The sequence below is a fragment of the Perognathus longimembris genome, chromosome 13 (genome assembly GCF_023159225.1).
Source record: "Perognathus longimembris pacificus isolate PPM17 chromosome 13, ASM2315922v1, whole genome shotgun sequence".
Classification (NCBI taxonomy): domain Eukaryota; kingdom Metazoa; phylum Chordata; class Mammalia; order Rodentia; family Heteromyidae; genus Perognathus; species Perognathus longimembris.
The window spans coordinates 2,291,338-2,313,411 of NC_063173.1; the positions used below are offsets into that span (position 1 = coordinate 2,291,338).

Sequence of the window (22,074 nt, forward strand, 5' to 3'; positions counted from 1 at the left end):
GACGGGCAGCGAAACGAGAGCCGCTGAGTGACAGGGGCAGGAGGACGCCCTCCGAGGGCTTCGGGCATGCGCTGGACTAACCTGAAACCCGAGCCACGCCGTGTGAGCTCCTCCGCTCATGCAGTGCGGGGCTGGACCGGGTGCCCTTGAAAGGCTCCTGCTGACTCCGTGGTCTGCGTTCCACTGGGTACTGAAGTGGCCTTTGTGGAGTCTTGGGAAAGACAGGACTGTAAACTAACATTGTCACATCTTTAACTTTGCCTCTGTGAAGCGCTTGGAGTGTGGGCTTTGGTGTCCCGGAGCCTCCAGTTTGAACTTCAGTCTTGTGCCTCCTCGTTGCGCAGGCATTTATGTAACCTCGCAGAATTTCATTGTTACAGTTTACATATTAATATTAGTACCTGGGTAAATGAGGCAGTTCACAGTCTGAGCTCACAACCCGGCATGGAGTAAGGACTCAATAACTGGGAAGCACTGTTGCTAGTGCCCTTCCATCAGCAGTTACTGTACAAACTGTTTAATTTTATTCCTCTACTTATGGCATCATTTCACAGATTCATAGAAAGTTAGAGCCCAGAAGAATGATCTCATTAGTTCCTTCAGCAAGTCTCTTTCCTGCTCATTTACGAGATTATATTGCTAATGTTCTTACCTAGTTGTTGTTGTGGCTGGATCTTGGAGCTACAGAGTGTTTAAGTTACAGTACCTGACCAGTTATGTGAATGAAACAGACAATGACAGAACTTTAATAATAGAAGGACCAGTGGTATAAATAAATAATAATTTATCCTTTTAGGATAGGAAGGTAATTAGGAAAGATATCAAGGATATGACATGTAGGCTGAGTCTTCAAAGAATTAAATGTACACTAATTCACAGAACCAACATTTGCTTGGAAACCACTTGAGGTTGGACATTTACTCGGTTTGATACCACAGCTTTCACTAAACAAACTGCTCTTCCCTCGCTGTTGTGGAAGCAGCTGCCTTAGAAAGCTGCTTTGCTCTATGCGGTCCTCCCACCGGGATGGCCGGGTTGACTACGAACCAATCCACACACCAGGGAGCAACTTAAGATGGGACTTGGCAAGAAAAGAGGAAGCAAGACAATCAGAATGGGAAATGAAGGGAGTTTTCCACCTTTACCCAGCCAGCAAGTAGCAGGGCCAGGGTGAGCGCTCAGCACTGTTTTGATCTCTTTCTAGCAGTCTACCTGCTGGCTCCTGAACCCCAGGAACGAGTCCAATACAGACCTGACGCCCAGCAGAATCTGAGGAAGTCGTGCTTTGTGCCCTTGGTACAGCGCTTTCCACATTTGTGAGAACAACAGGTGCTTCTAGATCTGTTCCCTCGGCTCTTAATTCCTATGTCCCTAGCACTGCTTCTATATTATCTAGGTTTTTATTTTATTTAAAGGCAAGACAGCTCAGCTGGATGGTAAGCGCTGGGGTGTCTAGCTCTACATGCATGATAAATTACAGTGAAGCACAACTGTAATCTCCAGCATTCAAAAGCTAAGTCAGGAAGATCACAAACTCAAGTTCAGCCTGGGCTACATAAACAGACCTTGTCTCAGAAGAGAGGGAGGAGGCTGAGAATATGGCCCAGTGGCAGAGTGCTTGCCTCAAATACATGAAGCCCTGGGTTCAATTCCTCAGCACCACATAAACAGAAAAAGCCAGAAGTGGCACTGTGGCTCAAGAGGCAGAGTGCTAGCCTTGAGCAAAAGAGCTCAAGGACAGCGCCCAGGACGAGTTCAAGCCCCAAAACTGACAATTTTTTTTTGCTTTACCAGATGAAGTAGGCTTGACATGATCTACAGATGCATTAAGCAGAATGGAACCACAAGGGCCTTTTGACAGAGAAGGCGCTCTCAAGTCTTCAATGTCTGTTACCTTCCTCCAGACCACACACTTCCTTTACTTGCCCTGCCTGTCTTCTTTAGGCGCTTGCAATCGTGAGTGTGCAGAACAGGGATAGAACACTCCGCATGCAGAATGGACGGGAGCACAGGCAGTGCCCCCTGCCCCCAGAGGACAGGGGTGGGTTCTAGAGTGAGGCAAGAACTAGACAAAAGGAACCACTAGACACAGACGGAAAAGCACATTCCAGATCTGGTTCCAAAGGCCTAGAGGGGAAAGAGATCAGGACACGGAGCGAGGCTGGGGACAAAGCAGAGGTGTGCGGCCAGCCACAACAGGGTGGTTTTTACCCTAGAATCAGGAGTGACCTGCTTAAAGGGCCAGATACAGGAGAATGGTGCGATCAGATCGAACTCTGAAAAGGTCACTCTTGACAGCTGTGTGAAAAACAGAACCCACTGGGAAGCAGGCGGGCTGGCTTGAGCCTTTACTGGATCACTAACCCCATCTCTCTGGGCTTACCCCTCTTAAACTGTGTCTCACTGGAGGGCTCTTCATGCTCCTTTCAAGGCTATTATAATACTGTTTTTCATTTTATGAAAAAAAGGGCGTGGAAACAAATGTAGTTAAAAAAGTACAACTTCCCATATTTTACAGAATCTGAGATCCCCGAGAACAAGGAACTGGAAAGACAGCCTATCCCTCCGCGGAGCGTTGAATTCCTTGTGCACACACTTGCCAGGCTTTGCTCTACCTCTGCTCAGATGCATCCCGCCTGGCAAATCCCACACCGCCTAATGCAGTCCGCTTGATTCTCAGTTCTGAAAACTGCATTCTGATACCAGGTCAAAACCTGCCCCACAATGCCTGTCTACCTCTTACAGAAAAACGACTACATTTTGGGTTTTACCAAACAATGAGACAGGCTCGACACCTCAAGTAAAACCGGGGCCACGCTGGAAGGCTCTTTATGGAGGGCACTGTACCTGAAAAGCTGAAGGGTCTTGGCAGGTGCAGTGCGGTGGGCTCAGTGAGCAGGCAGGACTCGTAATGTGTGCACTTCATGCTCCGGGCTCACGGCATGGCCGTCGGGTCGGAGCCAGGCTGGGGTTCAGCTGGCTTCCAGCTCCCCGCATCTCCAAGACAGGCAGCTTTTGGGGATCGCGCTGCGGCGAAAACGTGAGCACACACGGGTGGCACCTCGAGGAAGGTCTCTGCGCTCCTCTTGTCTGCTGGGCCGCCACAGAGTTAAAACCTCTTGGGGACGAGACTGCCTATCTGATGCAGGGGTTAGGTCTCTAAACTGCGCTTGGCCTGCTTTTCAGTGGTTATGAGGACTCAGGTAACTGTTCAGTGCACCAAATCAGAAGTCACAACCTGATACTTTATAAGCTTTCGGAATAACAAATACGATCAAGAATGGCTGCAGAGTCAGCTTCCACCAAGCGCTATGTCATTCCCATTCAATAAGCCTATCTTACAGATGGGGAAACTGAGGCACGCAGAGACAGGCAGGCTGTTACTGTCTTTGCTGCTATAGCAATACCTGAAGCACAGGCAGTTTGTAAGGAAGGGAGATTGTGTGGCTTATGCGTTCAGGGGCTGGGAAGTTCAAGGTCGTGGCACCGCTGGCGTTTCACAGGGACCTCCATGCTGCATCGGCCGCGGCAGAAGGCAAAATGGCAAGAAAGGACCAGGGCGACTACTAGAAAGAGCCACACTGCCCTTACGCCAAATCTGTTCTTGTGCTGATTAACCCGACCACTCCTGAGGGCAGACCCTCGGGACCGCTCCCCCTCTTCGCACGCCCAATCTCCCGACACCGTTGAACCGGGAATGAAATCCGCCCCGTGAACTCCGGGAGACGCGAATGCTGTGCCCACGTGCTTCCCCTGCGCTGGCTCTCGCGTGGATCTGAATTGGGTTCAGGCCTCACGACTTACTACACAGTCTTCCCAGAGGTGGCTTCACCTCGGCCTTCTGTGAGGATGGCGTGGCAGGAGAGCGCGTGGCTCCTGTGAGGATGGATGGCGCGGCAGGAGAGCGCGTGGCTCGTGTGAGGATGGCGTGGCAGGAGAGCACGTGGCGCAGCCGGCCACGCAGCCCGCCTCGCGGCTGTCCCGCACTCACGTGCAGCTCCACACATCAGACTTCGCAACAAATGACCATTTCTTCCCCCTGGCTCCCTCTTTCCCATAAGACTGCTTTCTCTTCTATTGTTTGGTTTTGTATTGTTGCCAGTCCTGGGCCTTGAACTCAGGGCCTGAGCACTGTCCCTGGCTTCTTTTTGCTCAAGGCTAGCACTCTGCCACTTGAGCCACAGCGCCACTTCTGGCTTTTTCTGTGTCTGTGGTGCTGAGGAATCGAACCCAGGGCTTCATGTATACGAGGCAAGCACTTTACCACGAGGCCATGTTCCCAGCCCCCTGCTTTGTGTTCTAAAATATGATTCCTCTACATTACTTTAATAAAGGCAGGAGGCTCTCGGGATGATGGCAAACACGATCAAGAACGTCCCTTAGGGTAGAAGTGGTGCATTCTCCAGCTCTTCAGGCAGTCGTGACCCAGCCCGAGTTAGAGAAGAGACCTCCCAGCAATACACAACGGCCAAGGGCTGGCAGGGTCTTCCATTGCTGGAAAAGCACGGCTATTAAGTCAGCTCGGAAGTTGCCCTTAAAGCAAACAGATACTTGCTTTAAGAAACAAGATTGTGACTCAAATAACCGGTTCTTTGGAAGTGGCTAGAAATTCTGACCAGTGTGTGTCACGCCTTAGAATTATATGTGTAACCTTGTGCTATAAATGCGGAACCTTTAGCCACACACAGTTTTTAAGGATCAGAAGAACAACTTTATTTCGGGGGGGAGGGCGTGTTGTAAACATGAAAGTTTTGCCTTTCTAATATAAAAATAATGTCTCCTGTGTGTGCTGCCACGCGAGACGGTAAGGGCCACGAGTTATTTACGCCGTGTCCAGGTGGAGTGCTCCACGCTTCTGGCCGCCAGTACCGAGGCAGGGCTTGTGGGCCAGGGCGGGAGGAGGGCCGGGCAGTCAGCGCCGGGCAGGCTTCGGCATTATGTAGACCTTCACGGGCTTGCTGAACGGGATGCAGCCTTCGCTGCTCGTCTCCACCTGCGGAGGGCCCTCCCCAGCCTCCATCCAGGGCGACCTGGGGATGCGGGCACTGGAGCTGTAGGCCAGCAGCAGCCGGACTTCTACCTGACACGGCTCTGGAACAAAAGAAAAGAAATCATAGCAAAGCTGGGCGGCTGCTAGGGATTCAGAGAGACAGCAAGTGAACGCAGTGCAAAGACGGCGATGACAGCGGGCACTGGTGGCTCACGCTGTAAGCCTAACTGCTCCAGCGGCTGGGTTCAGAGGAGTGAAAAGTCCCTGAGATCCACCTCCAATTAGCCACAAAAAGCTGGAAGTGGCGCTGTGGCTCGAGTGGTAGAGTGCCAGCCTTGAACACAAAAGCTCAGGACAATGCCCAGGCCTTGAGTTCAAGCCCCAGGACTGGCACTAAAAATAAATGAAGCCACCTTTAGAGTTGCTGGCTGGCAGAGGGGAGAGCTAGCTGCGGCGGGGGTGGCGCATGCGTGGAGTCTGCCAGGGCGCCGAGGAGGCGCGGAGGCTTCAGGACAGAGCGCCCGGCCTGTGGCACGCAGGGCTTCCCTGGAGAGTCCTCCTGCTCTGTCGGGGCCGCACCATGATAGCACCAGAGCTCCGTGTGCAAACTGAAGCAGTGCCACGCCTGCTCACCACGCGGCTTCCCCAATGAAGAGGAGCCCGGCCACACCGAAGAGCAAGTGCAAAGGCCAACACGATGAGCTCGGCTGCCCGCTGCCTAGGTAAAACTAGAGCCCAAGGTTCCGCAGCTGAGGCTGCGCCCCAGGCTAGGAGGCTGAGAGGAGGAGGCAGCTGGAGGGATCAGGAGGGGGGAGGAAGGGCTCCCGGGCTCCCGGGCTCCCCCGCAGAGCAGGCTTAGGATTCCCGGTCACTCCCCGAGCTCAGAGCTTCTAGGCAGAGGCCGGAGCCGCCTCATTACTGGCCCACCGAGCAGCAGGCCCTTTCCCCGGGCAGCCGCGTGGCGTGGGCCCCGCGTCACCGGGCCTGACAGCGGCGTGGGAGGGGCTGTGGGCAGACGAGCCCTGGGAACATCCGACCCACAAGAACCTTCTAGAGGGTGGACGCGGCTGCAGCTAGCTCGCCCATTCATTCCTGGCCCGCCCGCCCGGCCAGCGCTAGGGAACGGAACGCTCAGCACTGTCAGGGAGCCAAATCTTGGAAAAGTCAGAGGGGAAGATGGAGTAATGAGACCCACAGGGCCACTTTGCCTTCTCCAATCCTCCTCTAGCGAGAAGGCCAAGGCCACACAACGGAGAGCGCTCGGCCAAGACTCAGCAACGGGATCGAATCATACAACCGGCTTATCAGCGTTCTGCTTTATATTCTTTTTCTCATCTTAAAGACTAAGAAAATGATGGGCAAGCACCAGTGGCTCACCTCAGCTGTCCTAGCTACACAGGAGGCTAGCATCTGGAGGACTGCAGTTGGAGGCAGCCTTGGCAGAAAAGTCGGGTAGAATCCATCTCCAAAGTAACCACCAAAACTAGAGGCGAACACAAGGTCAAGTAGCACAGTGAGTGAGTGCAAGGCCCCGGGTTGTGGTGAGTGCAAGGCCCTGGGTTCCGGTGAGTGCAAGGCCCTGGGTTCCGGTGAGTGCAAGGCCCTGGGTTCCGGCGAGTGCAAGGCCCTGGGTTCCGGCGAGTGCAAGGCCCTGGGTTGTGGTGAGTGCAAGGCCCTGGGTTCCGGTGAGTGCAAGGCCCTGGGTTTTCGAGTACTGGAAAAAAATCTATTAGGACAACTGGAAAGGTCGGCTAACTTCCCCAGACTCGCACGCAGGGTGGGGGGGTGAAGCCGGGCATCGATGTGCGGCGTCTGAGGGCCAGCTTCAGCACCTAGCTTTAGCACCGCGCCGGTCAGCGCATTCTGAAGCGGCAAGTACGAGCGCCCACCACAGACTTGGCCTCAGGATCAAGTGAATTTTGATTCTACAACCTTGTACTCCATTTTGTGTGCGCGCTTCTGCCGGTGCTGGGGCTCGAACTCAAGGCCTGGCGCTCTCACTTGGCGCTGTTCAAGGCTTGCTGCCTACCACTTGAGTCATACCCTCACTCCCAGTGTTGTGCAGGTGCACTGGAGACAAGATCAACTGGGATCCATGACGGTGAACTGAGCTAAGAGTCTCATGGACTTTTTAGCCCAGGCTGTCTTTGAACTGCGATCCCCAGAGCTCACCCTCACGAGAGGCTTGGGTTACAGGCATACGTCGCGGGTACCTCGATTCTACGACAAGTCAAGCAACAGAAACAGAGGCTCTAGAAGTAAAGACAGCATATTCTCTGCTCCAGGGAAGCCCACATTCTCATGAGAGAGAAGGCCAAGCAAACAGTCAATGAGACGGCAAGGACAGACAGGTGTGATGCGGAGCATGAAAGTGGGAATTTGCAGACAACGGTGGAAGGGGGGGCACGTATCCAGGTGCAGTGTACACATGAAAGGACATGTTAAAAACCCCTTGGGTAATTATTTGAGGAGGATGAAATTTTTAAATGAGGATTAGTAGCAGTAACTGAGAAGCAAATTTTGGAAGCGAGTCTTGAGTGACAATAGCCTGGCAGTGGGGGCCTCCTCCTCGCGTGAAGGAAGATGGGTGGTGAACTAGGACGTCTTAAGAAGAAACAAGACCTCATGCTCAGGAGCAGACAGCTGAGACGGAACTCCAGTCTGGGCAGTGACGTGGTGTGTAAACGAGAGGGAGTCCATATCCTTTTCAAGTTCTCTAAGCTCATGGAAGGTTGAACGTGCTTTCATCTCTTCCCTGAGCCTTGTCCCCCTCCCCAACAATCCTGCCCCACAGCAAAACGTTCTCCCTAGCTAGGGTTCCCGCAACAAAGACTTTGGAGGCCGGGCGACGGCTGAGCGGCAGACCTCTTGCCGGCCAGGTGAGAAGCCCTGGGTTAATCTCGAGCTCATTCCCAAACACACGGACATTGCAGTGATGACTGACTTTCATGTGGTACGAACGCCAAGGAGTGCAAGACGTGAGATAAGGGGCGCTCAGGGAGGCAAGTCCTGGGTAGAAGAACTGACTGACAGGCGCTCCCTCCACCGTGCCCGGCCCCAAATCCTGAGAGGCTCAAAGGAACGGCACCAACCTCACCAGGACGCATCCTCACGCTTCAGAGAGGAAACATATGCTGCCATCAGATAGGTTTTGTTTGCTTTTGGTACTGGTCCTGGAGTTTGAAATCAAGGCTTGGGCACTGTCTGCGACATTGTTGCTCAAGACTAGCATTCTACCGCTTGAGACACAGCTCCACTGCTTGCTCTCCTGGTGGTGAATTTTCAAGGTCTTGTGGACTTTCCAGCCTGGGCTGGCTTTGAACCACAATCCTCAGATCTCAGCCGCCTGAGCAGCGAGGATGACAGGAGGGAGCCACTGGGTCCTGCCTTAAATAGTTCTTTCTGTATGTTAAAACACAGAAAGAATTCCCCAAAACATTCCATTACTTTCAAAACCAAGTTCAGTGGCGCCGTCCACTTTTGCTAGTAGAAGTCATGTTCCTAAACCAGGCGCAGTGACGGGAAACACCTCTGCCTTCTATTATTTGAGGGTCTTTTAAAGCCCGAATTGCTAATGTTTCCAAAGACACTTTACAACTTTAAAATGTCATCTTTTCTCTCATTTTCTTCTTACAGATTAAAAAAAAAAAAACACCACCTCACTCTCCTTTCACAAACTAGTGAGGTTCTGTTTCACTGCTTTGTGAACATACTTAACATTTTACTTTTTTCATGAGTATAAACTTAACTATTCAGGTACAAGAGAACAGTGATTTTCTAACTTTTTGTAAGAAATATGAAACTATAATTTCCCGAGTAGTCTTCCTTACAAATGTATAGGTTGAGAATGATCTTCATTCTCAAGATGGAGAGACAGACTCGACGCTGCCAGCTTGAGGGCACACCACCAATCGATGGCGGCCGGGGAGGATGGGCGCCTCCTACACATCTCTATGTCTCATCCATCTTGTTCCTCCTCTGCCAGTACAGCACAGTTATCCGCACGTGGCCAGTTTTAGCTTATGAACTTGTTAAGGACTCAAGTTTAATCTTCAGCATTCATGATTCAAATATCTTGTTTTTATTCAAACTTCAAAAAAAGCTCAAGGTGTTGTCATCTCTCGGAAGCCCTTTTCCCGCCCCGTTCCACTGGCCCGTTACCTGTCCAGGCAGTGTGGGAAAGGTACACCTGCGTGATGAGCCGGTGCCGGCCCGGGCCAGGATTCCGGAAGTCGGCAGGCTTGGGGTGGATCACCTGAGCCTGGCCATCGGGATATAGAACCTAAGAGGGAACACAAGTGAAAAGAAGTGAATAAAAGCAGAAGATGGGTGAGCTAAGAAAATTGGCGGTGGTGTCTAATGTGAACCTCCAGATCCGCGAATGAAGATGGCCGTCGTGAAAGCCTACCTCTGGAGGGGACAGCAACATAGCAGACACCCCAATAGCCCTCCCCCGTCCCAGCACAAGCAGGGTCGGTGAACATTCCTCCAACCGATGGCAAAGGAGCGAGAAGAACAGAACGTCGCTACTAAGTTGGGACAGGTTAGCCTATGAATTCTGAGTGAGAAGACCCCACCACGCACCTCATCAGAATGGCCGTTCCCTTCTTGGATCTGAATCATACCAGAGCCCAGCATTTGCCACCAACCACCATGATTTAAGAGTTTAATTGTATTACCGGTATTACATTTCCAACACCAAACAAAGCATGTATATGTCTTCAGAGAACAGTCAGTTAAAAGGCCTGCTCAAGTCTTTGGCTAAGTTTTCACATCTCACAAATCAGTTGGGACTTCTTCCCACCTTCCCGGGCCCTCCCCCCCCGCCCCCCCAGCTACGTAGTGGCTGGCCTATTACATGCTACTGTGTACAAATGAACCTAAGGAATAAATGAAGCTGATCTTGGATCAGACAGGACTTGCACTACGCAATCCTATTGATAAGGGCTGAGCAGGGGACACACAGTTCTCTCAACTTTGAAATTTAGGAAGGCAAACATCTCTCCCCATCTTTCATATTTCTCCATTTCTTGGGATTTCTCCCTGATTCTGCATTTCGCGCGTGCGTGCGTGTGTGCGTGTGTGTGTGTGTGTGAGAGAGTATATACATGCCGACGTTAGGGTTTGAACTAAAGAGACTCATGCTCTTGCGTGGCATTCCACCTCTTGAATCATACTCCACTTCTGATTTCTTTTTGCTGGTTAATTGGAGATAAAAGTCTCATAGATTTTTCTGCCTGGAGTGACTTTGAACTGTGCTCCTCAGATCTCAGTATCCTGAGTAGCTAGAGTCACAGGCATGAGCTACTAGCACCTGGCTTGCTTGCTTACTTCGAGACAGGGTCTTGCTGTGCTGGACAGGCTAGAGCTCAGTAGCTGCTCACAGACACAGCCCCGCTCGCGAGGTTGACTACAGAGAGCCGCAATCTCGGGTCAAGCCATCCTCCCCCATCAGCCTCGTCATCAGAAAGCACCAGGCCGGCCGGCTACCGCTCTCCCTTTATGCTGTGTGATATGAAAATGCATGTAACACAGTGTAAGATGTCTGCGTATGAAATGTCCTCCTGCAAAGCTCACATGTTGCTAGGAGATAGAAAGATGACCCATGGTCGTGAATCAGAATATTGCAAAGATAGCTACGTTACTACAATTGAGTTACAAAGTTAATGCAACCTCTGGCAAAATTCCAATGGCATTCTTCACAGAAATAGAAAAAAATTTCTTTTCATTTAGAAGCACAAAGACCTCAGATAACCAAGGCAATTAGGAGCAAAAAAGAATAATGTTAGAGTATCACAATCCAACTTCAAGTTATACTATAGAAAGGCTGACTATAGCGGCTTGTACCTATGCTCCCAGCTTGAGAGGTGGAAGTAGAAAGATCAAAGTTCAAGGACAGTTCAGGAAAAAACCTTCACAAGGAAAAAAGATCTCATCTCAAGAAATAAGCCAGCCATGGTATAACAAGCCTGTGATCTGAGGTATGAGGGAGAACAAGGTAAAAGGATTCCAGTCTGACGCTAGGCAAAAGTATGACATCCTACCTGAAAAATGACTAAGGTGCTAGGTGCTGGTGGCTCTCGGGAGACTGAGATCTGAGGATTACCATTACAAGCTAGCCCAGGTAGCAAAGTCTGTAAGACTCCAATTAACACGCTGGAAGTGGAACTGTGGCTCAAGTGGTAGAACGCCAGTGCTGAAAGCAGCAGCTAAGGGCGGGGCTGGGAATATGGCCTAGTGGTAAAGTGCTCGCCTCGTATACGCAAAGCCCTGTGCTCAATTCCGCAACACCACATATTTGGAAAAGCTGGAAGTGGCGCTGTGGCTCAAGTGGTAGAGGGCTAACCTTGAGCAAAAAAGAAGCCAAGGGGGGCTGGGAATATGGCCTAGTGGCAAGAGTGCTTGCCTACTACACATGAAGCTCTGGGTTCGATTCCCCAGCACCACATATATGGAAAATGGCCAGAAGGGGCGCTGTGGCTCAGGTGGCAGAGTGCTAGACTTGAGCGGGAAGAAGCCAGGGATGGTGCTCAGGCCCTGAGTTCAAGGCCCGGGACTGGCCCCCCCCCCAAAAAAAAAAGAAGCCAAGGGCAGTGCTCAGGCCCTGAGTTCAAGCCCCAGGACTGGCAAAAACAAAACAAAACAAAACAAAAACGAAAAAGCTAAGGGACAGTACCCAGAACCCGAGGTCAAGTCCTAGAACTGGCACCACCCCCCAAAAAAAACTAAGACAAAAAAACAAAACCCAGGTACATGAATCAAGTAGTAAAGCACCTGTCCAGCAAGTACAAAGCATTGAGTTCAAAGCCCAATACTACCAAAAAAAAATTTTTACTACAGAGCAAGCCCACTTAAGATATAGCCATGTGTTTTCCAACAAAGATGCCCAAAACAAATATTGGAAAGAAAAACAGCCTCTCCAACCAATGGTGCTGGGCAAACTAGATATCCACATGTAGAGACTGAAATTTGGTCATGTGGTGCAAAAGCAATTACAAAATAGATCAAAGAACTTGATGTAACAACTGAAACTTCAGGCAACGCCTTCCTGAATGGGACTCGGAAGCTCAGGAAATGATAGCAAGAACTAACCTGACAAAGGGGACTGAATCAAACTGAAAGGCTTCAACATAGCAAAGGAAACAATTACCCGAGTGAAGAAATAGCCCACAGGAGAAATCAGCGCCAGCTATTTAACAGATAAAAGATTAATATCGAGAATATATAAAGGGCTATTAAAAAGTTACACAGCAAGACAAATAATCCAACCAATAAATGGGAAAATGAACTGAAGCTGTGAGCTGGAACAAGTCCTTCCTCCTAGAAATAGTTTTTCTCAGGCATTCTGTCAAAGTGATAAAAATCAACCAATGCAAGTGGTCCTCACTCTATCCCAGGCTCTGTGGCCCAAATCTACTGCTGCAGAAGGCCCAGCTTCCAGATCCTGCTTAAAGACAAGTACTGGGAGCAGTAGTAGCTAAAAAGCAGGGGTAGAGAAGAGGAAGTTAGGTTATGAGGTCCAGATCAGCCTGTCTGAAGACCAGCAAGATTGTCTCAAAAAAAGGGCTCGGTGTGTGATTCTAGAGGAAAGCAATGGGTTCAAACCCCAGTACCAGCAACAAAAACAAACAAGAAGAAGAGAAAAAAAGGATCAAGGCAGCAGAGCCTCCCAGAATTCTCAATTTAACTGCCCTCAGTGAAAGGCCTCAAGTCCTCTCGAATTGCTGAAGCTTTCCTTCGTTTCTGTACCACTCCTAAGAGGAAGGATTAAAAATCTATGACCTACATAGATCTGAAAATAAAGTGATCGACATGTTCTGAATTTCAAAAAAAAACAACTGAAAACCACGTCTCTTCTAAACCCTAGGCGTAATACAGATGGCCTGCAACAGACGAAGGTGTCGATGAATGGAGTTCCCAGAGACTCTGCTTTGCTACTACCTGCAGAAGCATCAACCAGGGCAGGGAGTGGAGGGGCCTCCCAGGGGACTGCTCAGGACAGGGTACCGCAGAGGAGCTGCCAATCACCTGGACGCTTCACTGGTCAGGGAACTGTTCACGCCACTGTGAAACTGGTTCTTATTAGAATCACTGACAGCATACTGGAAACATGTAAAAGCTCTGAAAAAGAATACTGCTAATACAGGCAAACCCTACCATCAAGATTCTGATTTTACAGCTGTAGACTAAGGCTAGTTCATCAATACTTTTTCTGTTTGGGGGGAGGAGTGGTCCCTAGGTTTGAACTCAGAGCACGGACACTGTTCCTTTTTTACTCAAGGCTAGTTACTCTACCACTTGAGCCTAAGCTCCACCTCCAGCCTTTTGGTGGTTATTTGGAAATAAGAATTTCTAGGTGCCTGGGCTGGCTTCAAACTGTGGTCCCTACATCTCAGCCTCCTGAGTGGCTAGGATTATAAGCGTATGCTACCAGCACCCAGCTCTTCAGTCTTTTTGAATGTGGAAAAGTGAGAACTACTAATAAGGGGGATAACCCCCCCCCCCACTACATTATCACTTCATAGCAAGCTCAGAATAAGTTCTCTCTCTGAACTACAAAGGTGTGATTTGCTTCTAGAACACCAGTCTATTGTCATCAGAGAACAAAAGTAGCATCTCCCAAACTTGATATTTTTACCTCTTCTAGGAAGCTTTCTTTGCCTGCTTCAGACAATTCTGTCTTCTGATTATCCTAACTGCTAGTGTTATCACATCCTGCTTTTCCTCAAACCCTTTGCCTAGAGGATCTCCTTTCTCTCTTCTTTGCTTGTATTCATCCTTTCCAACCCTACTGATGCACCAACAACTCCACAAAGCCTTCCCTTTCTTTCCTTGACTTCCCCCATTCTTCACTTACCAAGTCAAATCACTGACCTTCTGCTTCATAATTGCCTTTTCATTTGCCTGTCTCCCAGCTGATTGCAAAGTAATAAACAAATATATGGTAGGATGGATAAAAGGATGAGTGGGAGGATTAAGCTAAACTGTGGGGCTCAATTGGGTGTCTCTTTTTTTTTTTAATATTTTAAACTTTTAAAAAATTAGCTAGGTGTGGGCGGCTCATGTCTATAATCCTAGCTACTTAGCATGCCAAGATCTGAGGATCATGGTTCAAAGACAGCCTGGGCAGGAAAGTCTGTGAGAGTCTTATCGTCAACTACCAAAAAAAAAAAAAGCTAGAAATGGAGCCGTGGCTCAAGTGGTAGAAACGCTAGCGTTGAGCACGGAAGTTGAGGGACAGCACCCAGGCCCGAGTTCAAGCCCCAGCATTGGCAATACCAAAAAATAATTATCTTTTAAGTTGCCAGGTGGAGGTGTTTCATGTCTATAATCCTAGCTACTTAGATGGCTAAGATCTGAAGACTGTGTTTTGAAACCAGCTGTGATACTCTTTTTTTTTTTTTGGCCAGTCCTGGGCCTTCGACTCAGGGCCTAAGCACTGTCCCTGGCTTCTTTTTACTCAAGGCTAGCACTCTGCCACGTGAGCCACAGCGCCACTTCTGGCCGTTTTCTGTATATGTGGTGCTGGGGAATCGAACCTAGGGCCTCATGTATACGAGGCAAGCTCTCTTGCCACTAGGCCATATCCCCAGCCCTGTGAGACTCTTATATACAACTAAACAGCAAAAAGCCAGAAGTGGAGCTGTGGCTCAAGCGGTAGAGAGCCAGCCTTGAGCACAAAAGCTAAGGGACAGTGTCTCAGCCCTGAGTCCAAGCCCCCGTACCAGCACCAAGAAAGACCCATACATACATACACATACACACACGTGTGTATAGATTTGTAAATACATATATATGTGTATATATATGTACATATACACATACATATACATATATATATAAAGTAGTCGTACAAAAGAGTTTCATTGCAACAAGTCAATTAATGAATACAATGTATTATATTTTGGGGAGAGTATATACTAGTACTTAGACTTAAACTAAGGACACTTCGTACTGTAGCTTGGCTTTTTCTGCTCAAAGTTGATGCTGTACAACACCTGAGCCACACCTCCAATTCCAGTTTTGGCTGGTTAACTGAAGACAAGAGTCTCTCCTGTTTGTCCAACTAGCTGCAAATCTGGATCCTAAGATTTCGGCCTCCTGAGATGCTAAGAGTATAAGCATGAGCTACTGATACCTGGAATTGAGTACAATGTATCTTGAACAATATCATTCTATTATTCTCCCCAAAGCTATCCTACCTCTACTAGTGTTGCTATTGAAATCTTATCTGTCCCTAACATATTTGACTTGGAAAAAGTAATCGTTTCTAGGGATCACTTCTACCCATAAAACTTATTTACCAGCTGACCTAACTACAGCCTGAAAAGGACTTCAATTAAAATCAGTATAATAAAAGATCAGTTTAGGGGAAGAGGGGAGGGGGGTATGAGGGACAAGGTAACAAACAGTACAAGAAATGTATCCAATGCCTAACGTATGAAACTGTAACCTCTCTGTACATCAGTTTTATAATAAAATTTTTTAAAAAAAGAAGATATTAAAAAAAAAAAGATCAGTTTATTTTTTTCTGAGATTTTCTAAGTTTTCTAAATTGGTCTTGAACTCCTGGGCTTGTGATCGTCCCATCTCAGCCTCCTGAGCGTGACGAGAATAGGCACGTGTTACTGTATCTACAGTGTGTGTGCACGCATGCACGTGCACGCGTGCATGCGCATGCCTGTATGTGCATGTGTACATGCTGCTGGAAAAGGACCAAGGCTTAACTTTTCTTTATACAAAAGGAAGGGATCGTCATCTAGGGAACCCTTACTGGGTACTGAGAACCTTACCATGCAACTTCAGGATCAACTACTCTTCTATGTAAAGTATGGAATCCGAGGCTAGGAGTTCTATCTACCTGACTCCATTCCAGTAGTACTCCTCAGCAGCAGAGCACAGAAGAGCTATGGAGACTCTACCTTTTCACTTCACTGTTTCAGTGCCTCCGACAGAGCTTAGAGGGGTAATAAATGCTTCAATGTAAGGTCAATCTAAAAATTCCACACAGACCCAACATAACACACCTGGACCTTTACAGAGCTCTGTGGATCCTGCACATGTTCCAAGGTCGCATCGACATCTAAAGCCACCACCAGCCCTGAGGTAAACCGCAAAGGGTTGTCTGACTCGCCCGCTGGTTCAATGATAGTGGCTGAGGCTTTGTGGATCTGCGAGAAGAAGAAAATAAACGAGTCCTAAATGCAGGTCAAGTCTGAGTTCTTATCCAACGCCTGGCCACGTGGGAGCCAAGCACAGGAAGAGCTCCTCCACTGATCACGAGGCTCACCAGGTACGTGGTTCTCAGACAGACTTGTACTGAACAGGCACAGCATGGACCCTCACCTGCTCGGGAAGGGGGAGGTGCAGGAAGGCACTCTGCCGCAGCATCGTCTGCAGAATTTTGACCACTTCTGCAGGTTTGGATGTCATGAGTCGGGGCATTAGGTCGAGAAGTTTGTCCACAAAGCTGTCTTGCAAGTGGGGCAAATCAGCAATGAAACATCTGGAGGGATAAAAAGTAATTGAGTATGTATTCATTCATCAAAGACTAATCCCCCACCCCGCCCTAGAAATCTGACAAATACTGAGTTAGGAGGAGTTCCCAATACGTGCCGGTTAACTGGAAGTAAGAGTTTCATGAACTTTCCTGCCTGGACTGGCTTCAAACTCTGATCCTCTGATCTTAGCCTTAGGACTAGCTTGGGTTACAGATGTGAGCCACTGGCATCCCCTACATTTGACGTTACAACACTTTGTCTTGAAAAGGATGAGAGCCTAACAAATACTGCACTCAAGAAGTGATACCTGCACAGGACCTCAAGGTTAAATGAAGAAAGAATATGTGGCTCTACTTAACAATAGATGAGGTACTTTGGCAATTAAGAGCTGTCATCTTTTAAAAAAATAACAAACTCCTGAACCCAATTATACAAAAATAAGCTCTCCTAATCTGAAAGCATCTAAAATAAAAAATAAAGCATAAATGTATTTTACATTTGAAACAATCATGCCCACAGGAACCCTTTGCTAGAGAGCACCACCTGCTGGTGAAGGATGGTAATGCATCCTAGCCCTACAGGAAGCTATTATTACCCAAATGAAAATGAATGAGAAACACAGTCATAAATATCCAGGTTTGGTAAAAATTGAGTGCAGGCACAGTGGAGTAAAATCTATAATCATCAAACTTATTAAAGTGCTTTACAATCATGTACTCCCAATATAACAATGGTCTGGACAGTAGTCCAGTGGTCTGGACACTACTTTACCTAGCCTTCAATTATCTACTGCATTAGCTTTCAGTTTACTTCATGAACTCTGAAGGAATATTTTTCTTTTGTGTTGGAATCTTGCTATGTTGCCTGAACTGATGTCAAATTCATGGGTTCAAGTAATACTCCTGCCTCACCCTCCCAAGTAGCTGAGACCATAGGTATTCACGGGCACCAGGGGCACACATCTGTAATCCTAGATACACAGGAAACTGAGATCTGAGGATCGTGGTTCAAAGCCAGCCCAAGCAAGAAATCTTTGAGACTCTTACATCAAGTGATATAGTGCTAACCTTGAGCAAAAAAGCTCAGGGACAAAAAAAAAAAAAGACAATATTTTGTTGTTTACAGAGAAATATGCAAACAACGATGGAAAAAGCAAGTTGTGATTTTTTTTTCCCCACTGGGAAAGCATGTGCGTTGTCTTCGTAACTTACGTTTCTATGAGCCTAATTGAGTGGTTAAACCAAACAATTTCTGGTGAATGCACTGTTCACTTGTGCACTTATTTCTGAAGTTCTAACTTCAAAGAAGTTTATACAGCACTAATGAAAATACAAAATCAGGGCACACTGCCATAGATAGCTGCTTGGCTACATTGGCTAAATCAAATAATCTCATTTGTGATCTTGGTGCCTATTACATTACTCTCTGTATAACCAAGACTCAATAAGCCATAAGAATCATAAAATACCTACCTCTGAAAAAAGTCCACTTCCTGTAAAAACTTTTCACACATCTCAAATAAGGGATCAACTCTGTAGAAAAGAAATCCAAAAGATACAGTAAGCAACTTGTGAAATCTACTAGCTATGGAGTAAAGACTGTAAGTCCCCAAACCTTGAACCTACATACAAGCAGAATACATAAATCACTCTAAAATGATCTCTCAGAGAAATGGAGGAATCTTAGTGACTCTAGGGAGAAACATTTGTCAGGGTCCCAAAACCTTATTTGGTCCAAAAATCATTAACAAATGGGACTGGAAATTTCTAGTATTTACATGAATTTCTAAGTGTATGGGTGTGTGTGTCTGTGTGTGTGTGTGTGTGTGTGTGTGTGTGTGTGTGTATCTGTGTGTGTCTGTGTTTCTGTGTATAAATTGGAGCTTAGGCCCAGTGGCTAGCACCCATAATGTCAGCTACAGGAGGCAAAGATTGGGAGGATCATAGTTCAGTGATAGCTTAGGCAAAAACCTCATAGATTCCATCTCTGGTGCACACCTGTTATCCCTGCTACATAAGAAACAACATAGGAGACTCATGGTCCAGGCCAAACCAGGTAAAAATACAAGATATCCTCACCTCCAAATAGAGCTAAAGTAAAATGGGCTTGGGAGTGGCTGCCTACCAAGGACCTGAGTTCAAACCCAAATACCACCACCATCAAAAAAACCCCACAACCACACACGTGGCACCAGACTCGTGATACTGGATAGAGGTATAGCTTCAATTTCCCTTCTGCAGGATTCCTTAGAGCAGTCAGAGTATTTATTTAGTTATCTGTTTGTCTGTTTATTTCTGTGCCTGGGATTGAATGCAGAGCCTTCCGCAACTCTGGGTCTTAGAGCTTTAACCCTGCTGCTGAAGCCTGGGTTCCAGAAGGCCCACCCCAGGCAGGGATGAGGACCACCCCGCTTACCAGCATCAGGCTGTCTAAGTGTGATGCAGACAGAGCTTCCAGCCCTCACAGTGGATTTGTCTAGTTATAAGAATCACTCCACTCAATGAAGCCCAAACCTACGGTGTCTGCATCAGAAAACTATAGCTGCTTTATACTCTCTTCTAATGCAGATGAATCTATTCTGGGACCATTTTTTCTCTATACCAGTTCGGCCTATTACTAAGGTAGACACCATTAGGTTATCAGCAACAGAATGAAAAAGGAAGCCCAGGGTAAACTCTCAAGCCAAAGGGAAACGAGTTTTGTTACTATTAACACACTGTGCCCCTTCTGCTATCCTGGATTCTATCGCTTCATAATACTTAAGAGTATTTTGTTTCAGTAAAAGTCTTTTGGTCTTTGGGTTCTAATCATTTTTCTTTCTTTTTTTTTTTTGCACATAAGAAGTTTTATTCTTTTTTTAAAAATTTAATTTATTTATTAATTGAACACAAATTTTTTTGACAAGGTGTTGTGCAAAAAGGGTACAGTTACATAGTAGGGCAGTTTTTCTCATATAGAGTTTCTGCAAAAAAACTTCCTACTCTCATTATTATATTATTCACTGGAGAAGTGAAGTTCTAGTCAAAAAAATACAAACAAAAATTCTTTCTTAGCACAAAGATATACAGGAGAATAGTATCAAGGTTCTCTTTTCCTTTCTTTGTGCTGGTACTCTCACTCAGCTTTTTCACTCAACGCTGGCTCTCTACCACTCAAGCTCAGACCTCCAGCTCTGGTTTTTGCTTTGTTTTGGTTTTTTGCCAGTCCTGGGACTTGAACTCAGGGCCTGAGCACTGTCCCTGGCTACTTTTTGCTCTGTCACATGAGCCACAGCGCCACTTCTGGCCTTTTCTATATATGTGGTGCTGAGGAATCGAACCCAGGCGAGCACTTTAAACTAGGCCATATTCCCAGCCCCCAGCTCTGTTTTTTGCCACAAGTAAAAGCGCAGGTTTTTGTTTTGTTTTGCCAGTCATGGGGCTTGAACTCTGGGCCTGGCCGCTGTCCCTGAGCTCTTGAGCTCAGGCTAGCACTCTACCACTTGAGCCAGAGCGCCACTTTCCATTTTCTGGTGGTAAAAGTCTCACAGACTTTCCTGCCCAGGCTGGCTTCAAACCACGATTCTCAAATCGTAACGTCCTAAGTAGCTAGGATTACAGGGTGAGCCACTGGCACCCAGCTATATACACAGACTTTTACTTGTATTTCTCCATTTATTTTTTCATAGAAATCCTATGAAGTAGATGTGGTCATCAATCTCCTACTACAGACAGGGAAACAAGGCACAGAGAGGTTAAAAACAACTATTAAGTAAAAAGTCATGATCTGACTGATTTCAGGTTGGCTGCTTTCATAATATCTCTTCCTAGTTCACCGTTTTCCCCTGACAGAAAGTTCCCTAGTCACTTTGGAGAGAGAAAAACAGTTCCTGGCACAAGATTGTTAAAGAATCTATCAAGGACAGCCATACAGAATGTATGTTGTTGCCGGATGAACTCCTTTGCTGTGCTGTGGGTAAGAGAGCCACCGTGAAGGGGACTGAGGGAATGGCAAGAGAGACACATGACTGGACTTCTAAGAATTCAATAAGATCTAAGTTTAAAATACCCAAGGGAAAAAACATTGCACATCCCTCCACTAATCTTTCCTAAATCTCATTTTATTTTGCAACAATTCTGGAGGATCTCTAAATGCATTTGAAGGTGTCTTTGAAAGGAAATGCCCGCCCTTTTTGCCAAGCTGACATCTTACCCTCGAGTTGTTCTTGCAGTCACTATAAGTTGCAACGCTTTGGCCTGCAGCCTCATGTGGTGTATAATCACCACCTGTTTATTCTCCACACCACTGTACATGAACTCCATTTTGTAAGTCTCTTCCATGATCTACAGAGAGAAGGTAGCTAAGTCAGAAAAAAATACTACCTTCCTGAGAACAGTACAGACTTCTGATCAGACAATTTGAGTTTTTAAATTCTGAGGGTAGGTATTTTTTTTATAATGTCTGTTTTACATCTGAAGTGAGATTTCTAAGTAGCCAGTGAAATCAATATAGTATGTCTTGTGAAAAGAGAATCGGTTTATTAACTGAAGAAAAAGACATGAAGTCTTTCACCTAGCAGTAAAACTCTCTTCACTGATGTAAAGATATTAAAGTTTAACCACTAATGAAATTGCAAAGCTCTACATGTAATCCTAAACAAAACTCATTGTGCTGTGAGAAAACAATGGATACCAGGTGCTCACTGACTGATGATCAGGTTACATTCCATTAAACCCAGTTTGGGTTGAAAATACTGTAAGTTCAAAACCTTTAAGAATGAGTGGGGAGGAAGGAGGGTGACTAAAAGAGTAGCTGAAATCAACTTGATCAATGCACATTATATTCCAGTTGCAAATAAAATAATGAAACCTCTCTGTGCAATTAATGTATACTAATAAGATTTTAAAAAAGAGGATACAGTAACTATATAACTAATTTAGCAAATATCATAGTTTAGCAGCTATATAGTGCAGTACTAAGAGTACCAGTTGTTTACCCTCCTGACCAGATGACTGACTGGAGAAAACAAATCACTGCCACTACCCAGCATAACAAATAGCATTGTCTGTTCAGGAAAAGAGAAAAGTTCCAAGTCCAAAGTAAAGTTCTTATGATATGAGTGCATATTGCTTTGTAAAGTATCATATGAAGTTAAACAATTATAAGGGGGCTGGGAATATGGCCTAGTGGTAAGAGTGCTTGCCTCCTACACATAAAGCTCTTGGTTCGATTCCCCAGCACCACATATATGGAAAACGGCCAGAAGGGGCGCTGTGGCTCAGGTGGCAGAGTGCTAGCCTTGAGTGGGAAGAAGCCAAGGATGGTGCTCAGGCCCTGAGTCCAAGGCCCAGGACTGGCCAAACAAACAAACAAACAAACAATTATAAGTCAACTCATTGTAAATCGGGAACTGCTTATTATATGTACTACATACAGAAACCAATCCCCAGGTAGACTCTTCCAGACATGTTAGTCATCTGGATAACGTCATCTGCGGGCCTGGTGTGTTTGAGGGAGACTAGGAGATGATTGTAGAGAGCAATGTCTACAGCTTCAGGTCAGGCCTAGTGCATCTTAAACTCTTGGTCAATTCTACACAAATCA

General features: G+C 46.9%; 1 protein-coding gene across 3 annotated transcripts in view; it reads right to left on the reverse strand.

Moving 5' to 3' along the window:
- Window positions 1–22,074, reverse strand: part of Ints4 (integrator complex subunit 4) — a 94,451-nt gene that overhangs the window by 11,147 nt on the left and 61,230 nt on the right. For 2 of the 3 annotated variants that reach the window (XM_048359648.1, XM_048359646.1), the window contains exons 18-23: window positions 20,683–20,813; window positions 17,964–18,023; window positions 16,337–16,496; window positions 16,018–16,161; window positions 9,152–9,272; window positions 4,695–5,091 (exon numbers count right to left, since the gene is read on the reverse strand). In XM_048359648.1, coding sequence (XP_048215605.1) covers window positions 4,913–5,091; window positions 9,152–9,272; window positions 16,018–16,161; window positions 16,337–16,496; window positions 17,964–18,023; window positions 20,683–20,813 — 795 coding nt within the window. In that variant the 3' untranslated portion in view covers window positions 4,695–4,912. Of the gene's footprint in view, window positions 1–3,744; window positions 3,748–4,694; window positions 5,092–9,151; window positions 9,273–16,017; window positions 16,162–16,336; window positions 16,497–17,963; window positions 18,024–20,682; window positions 20,814–22,074 lie in introns of those variants that run through there. The other variant, XM_048359647.1, reaches the window with a different exon arrangement.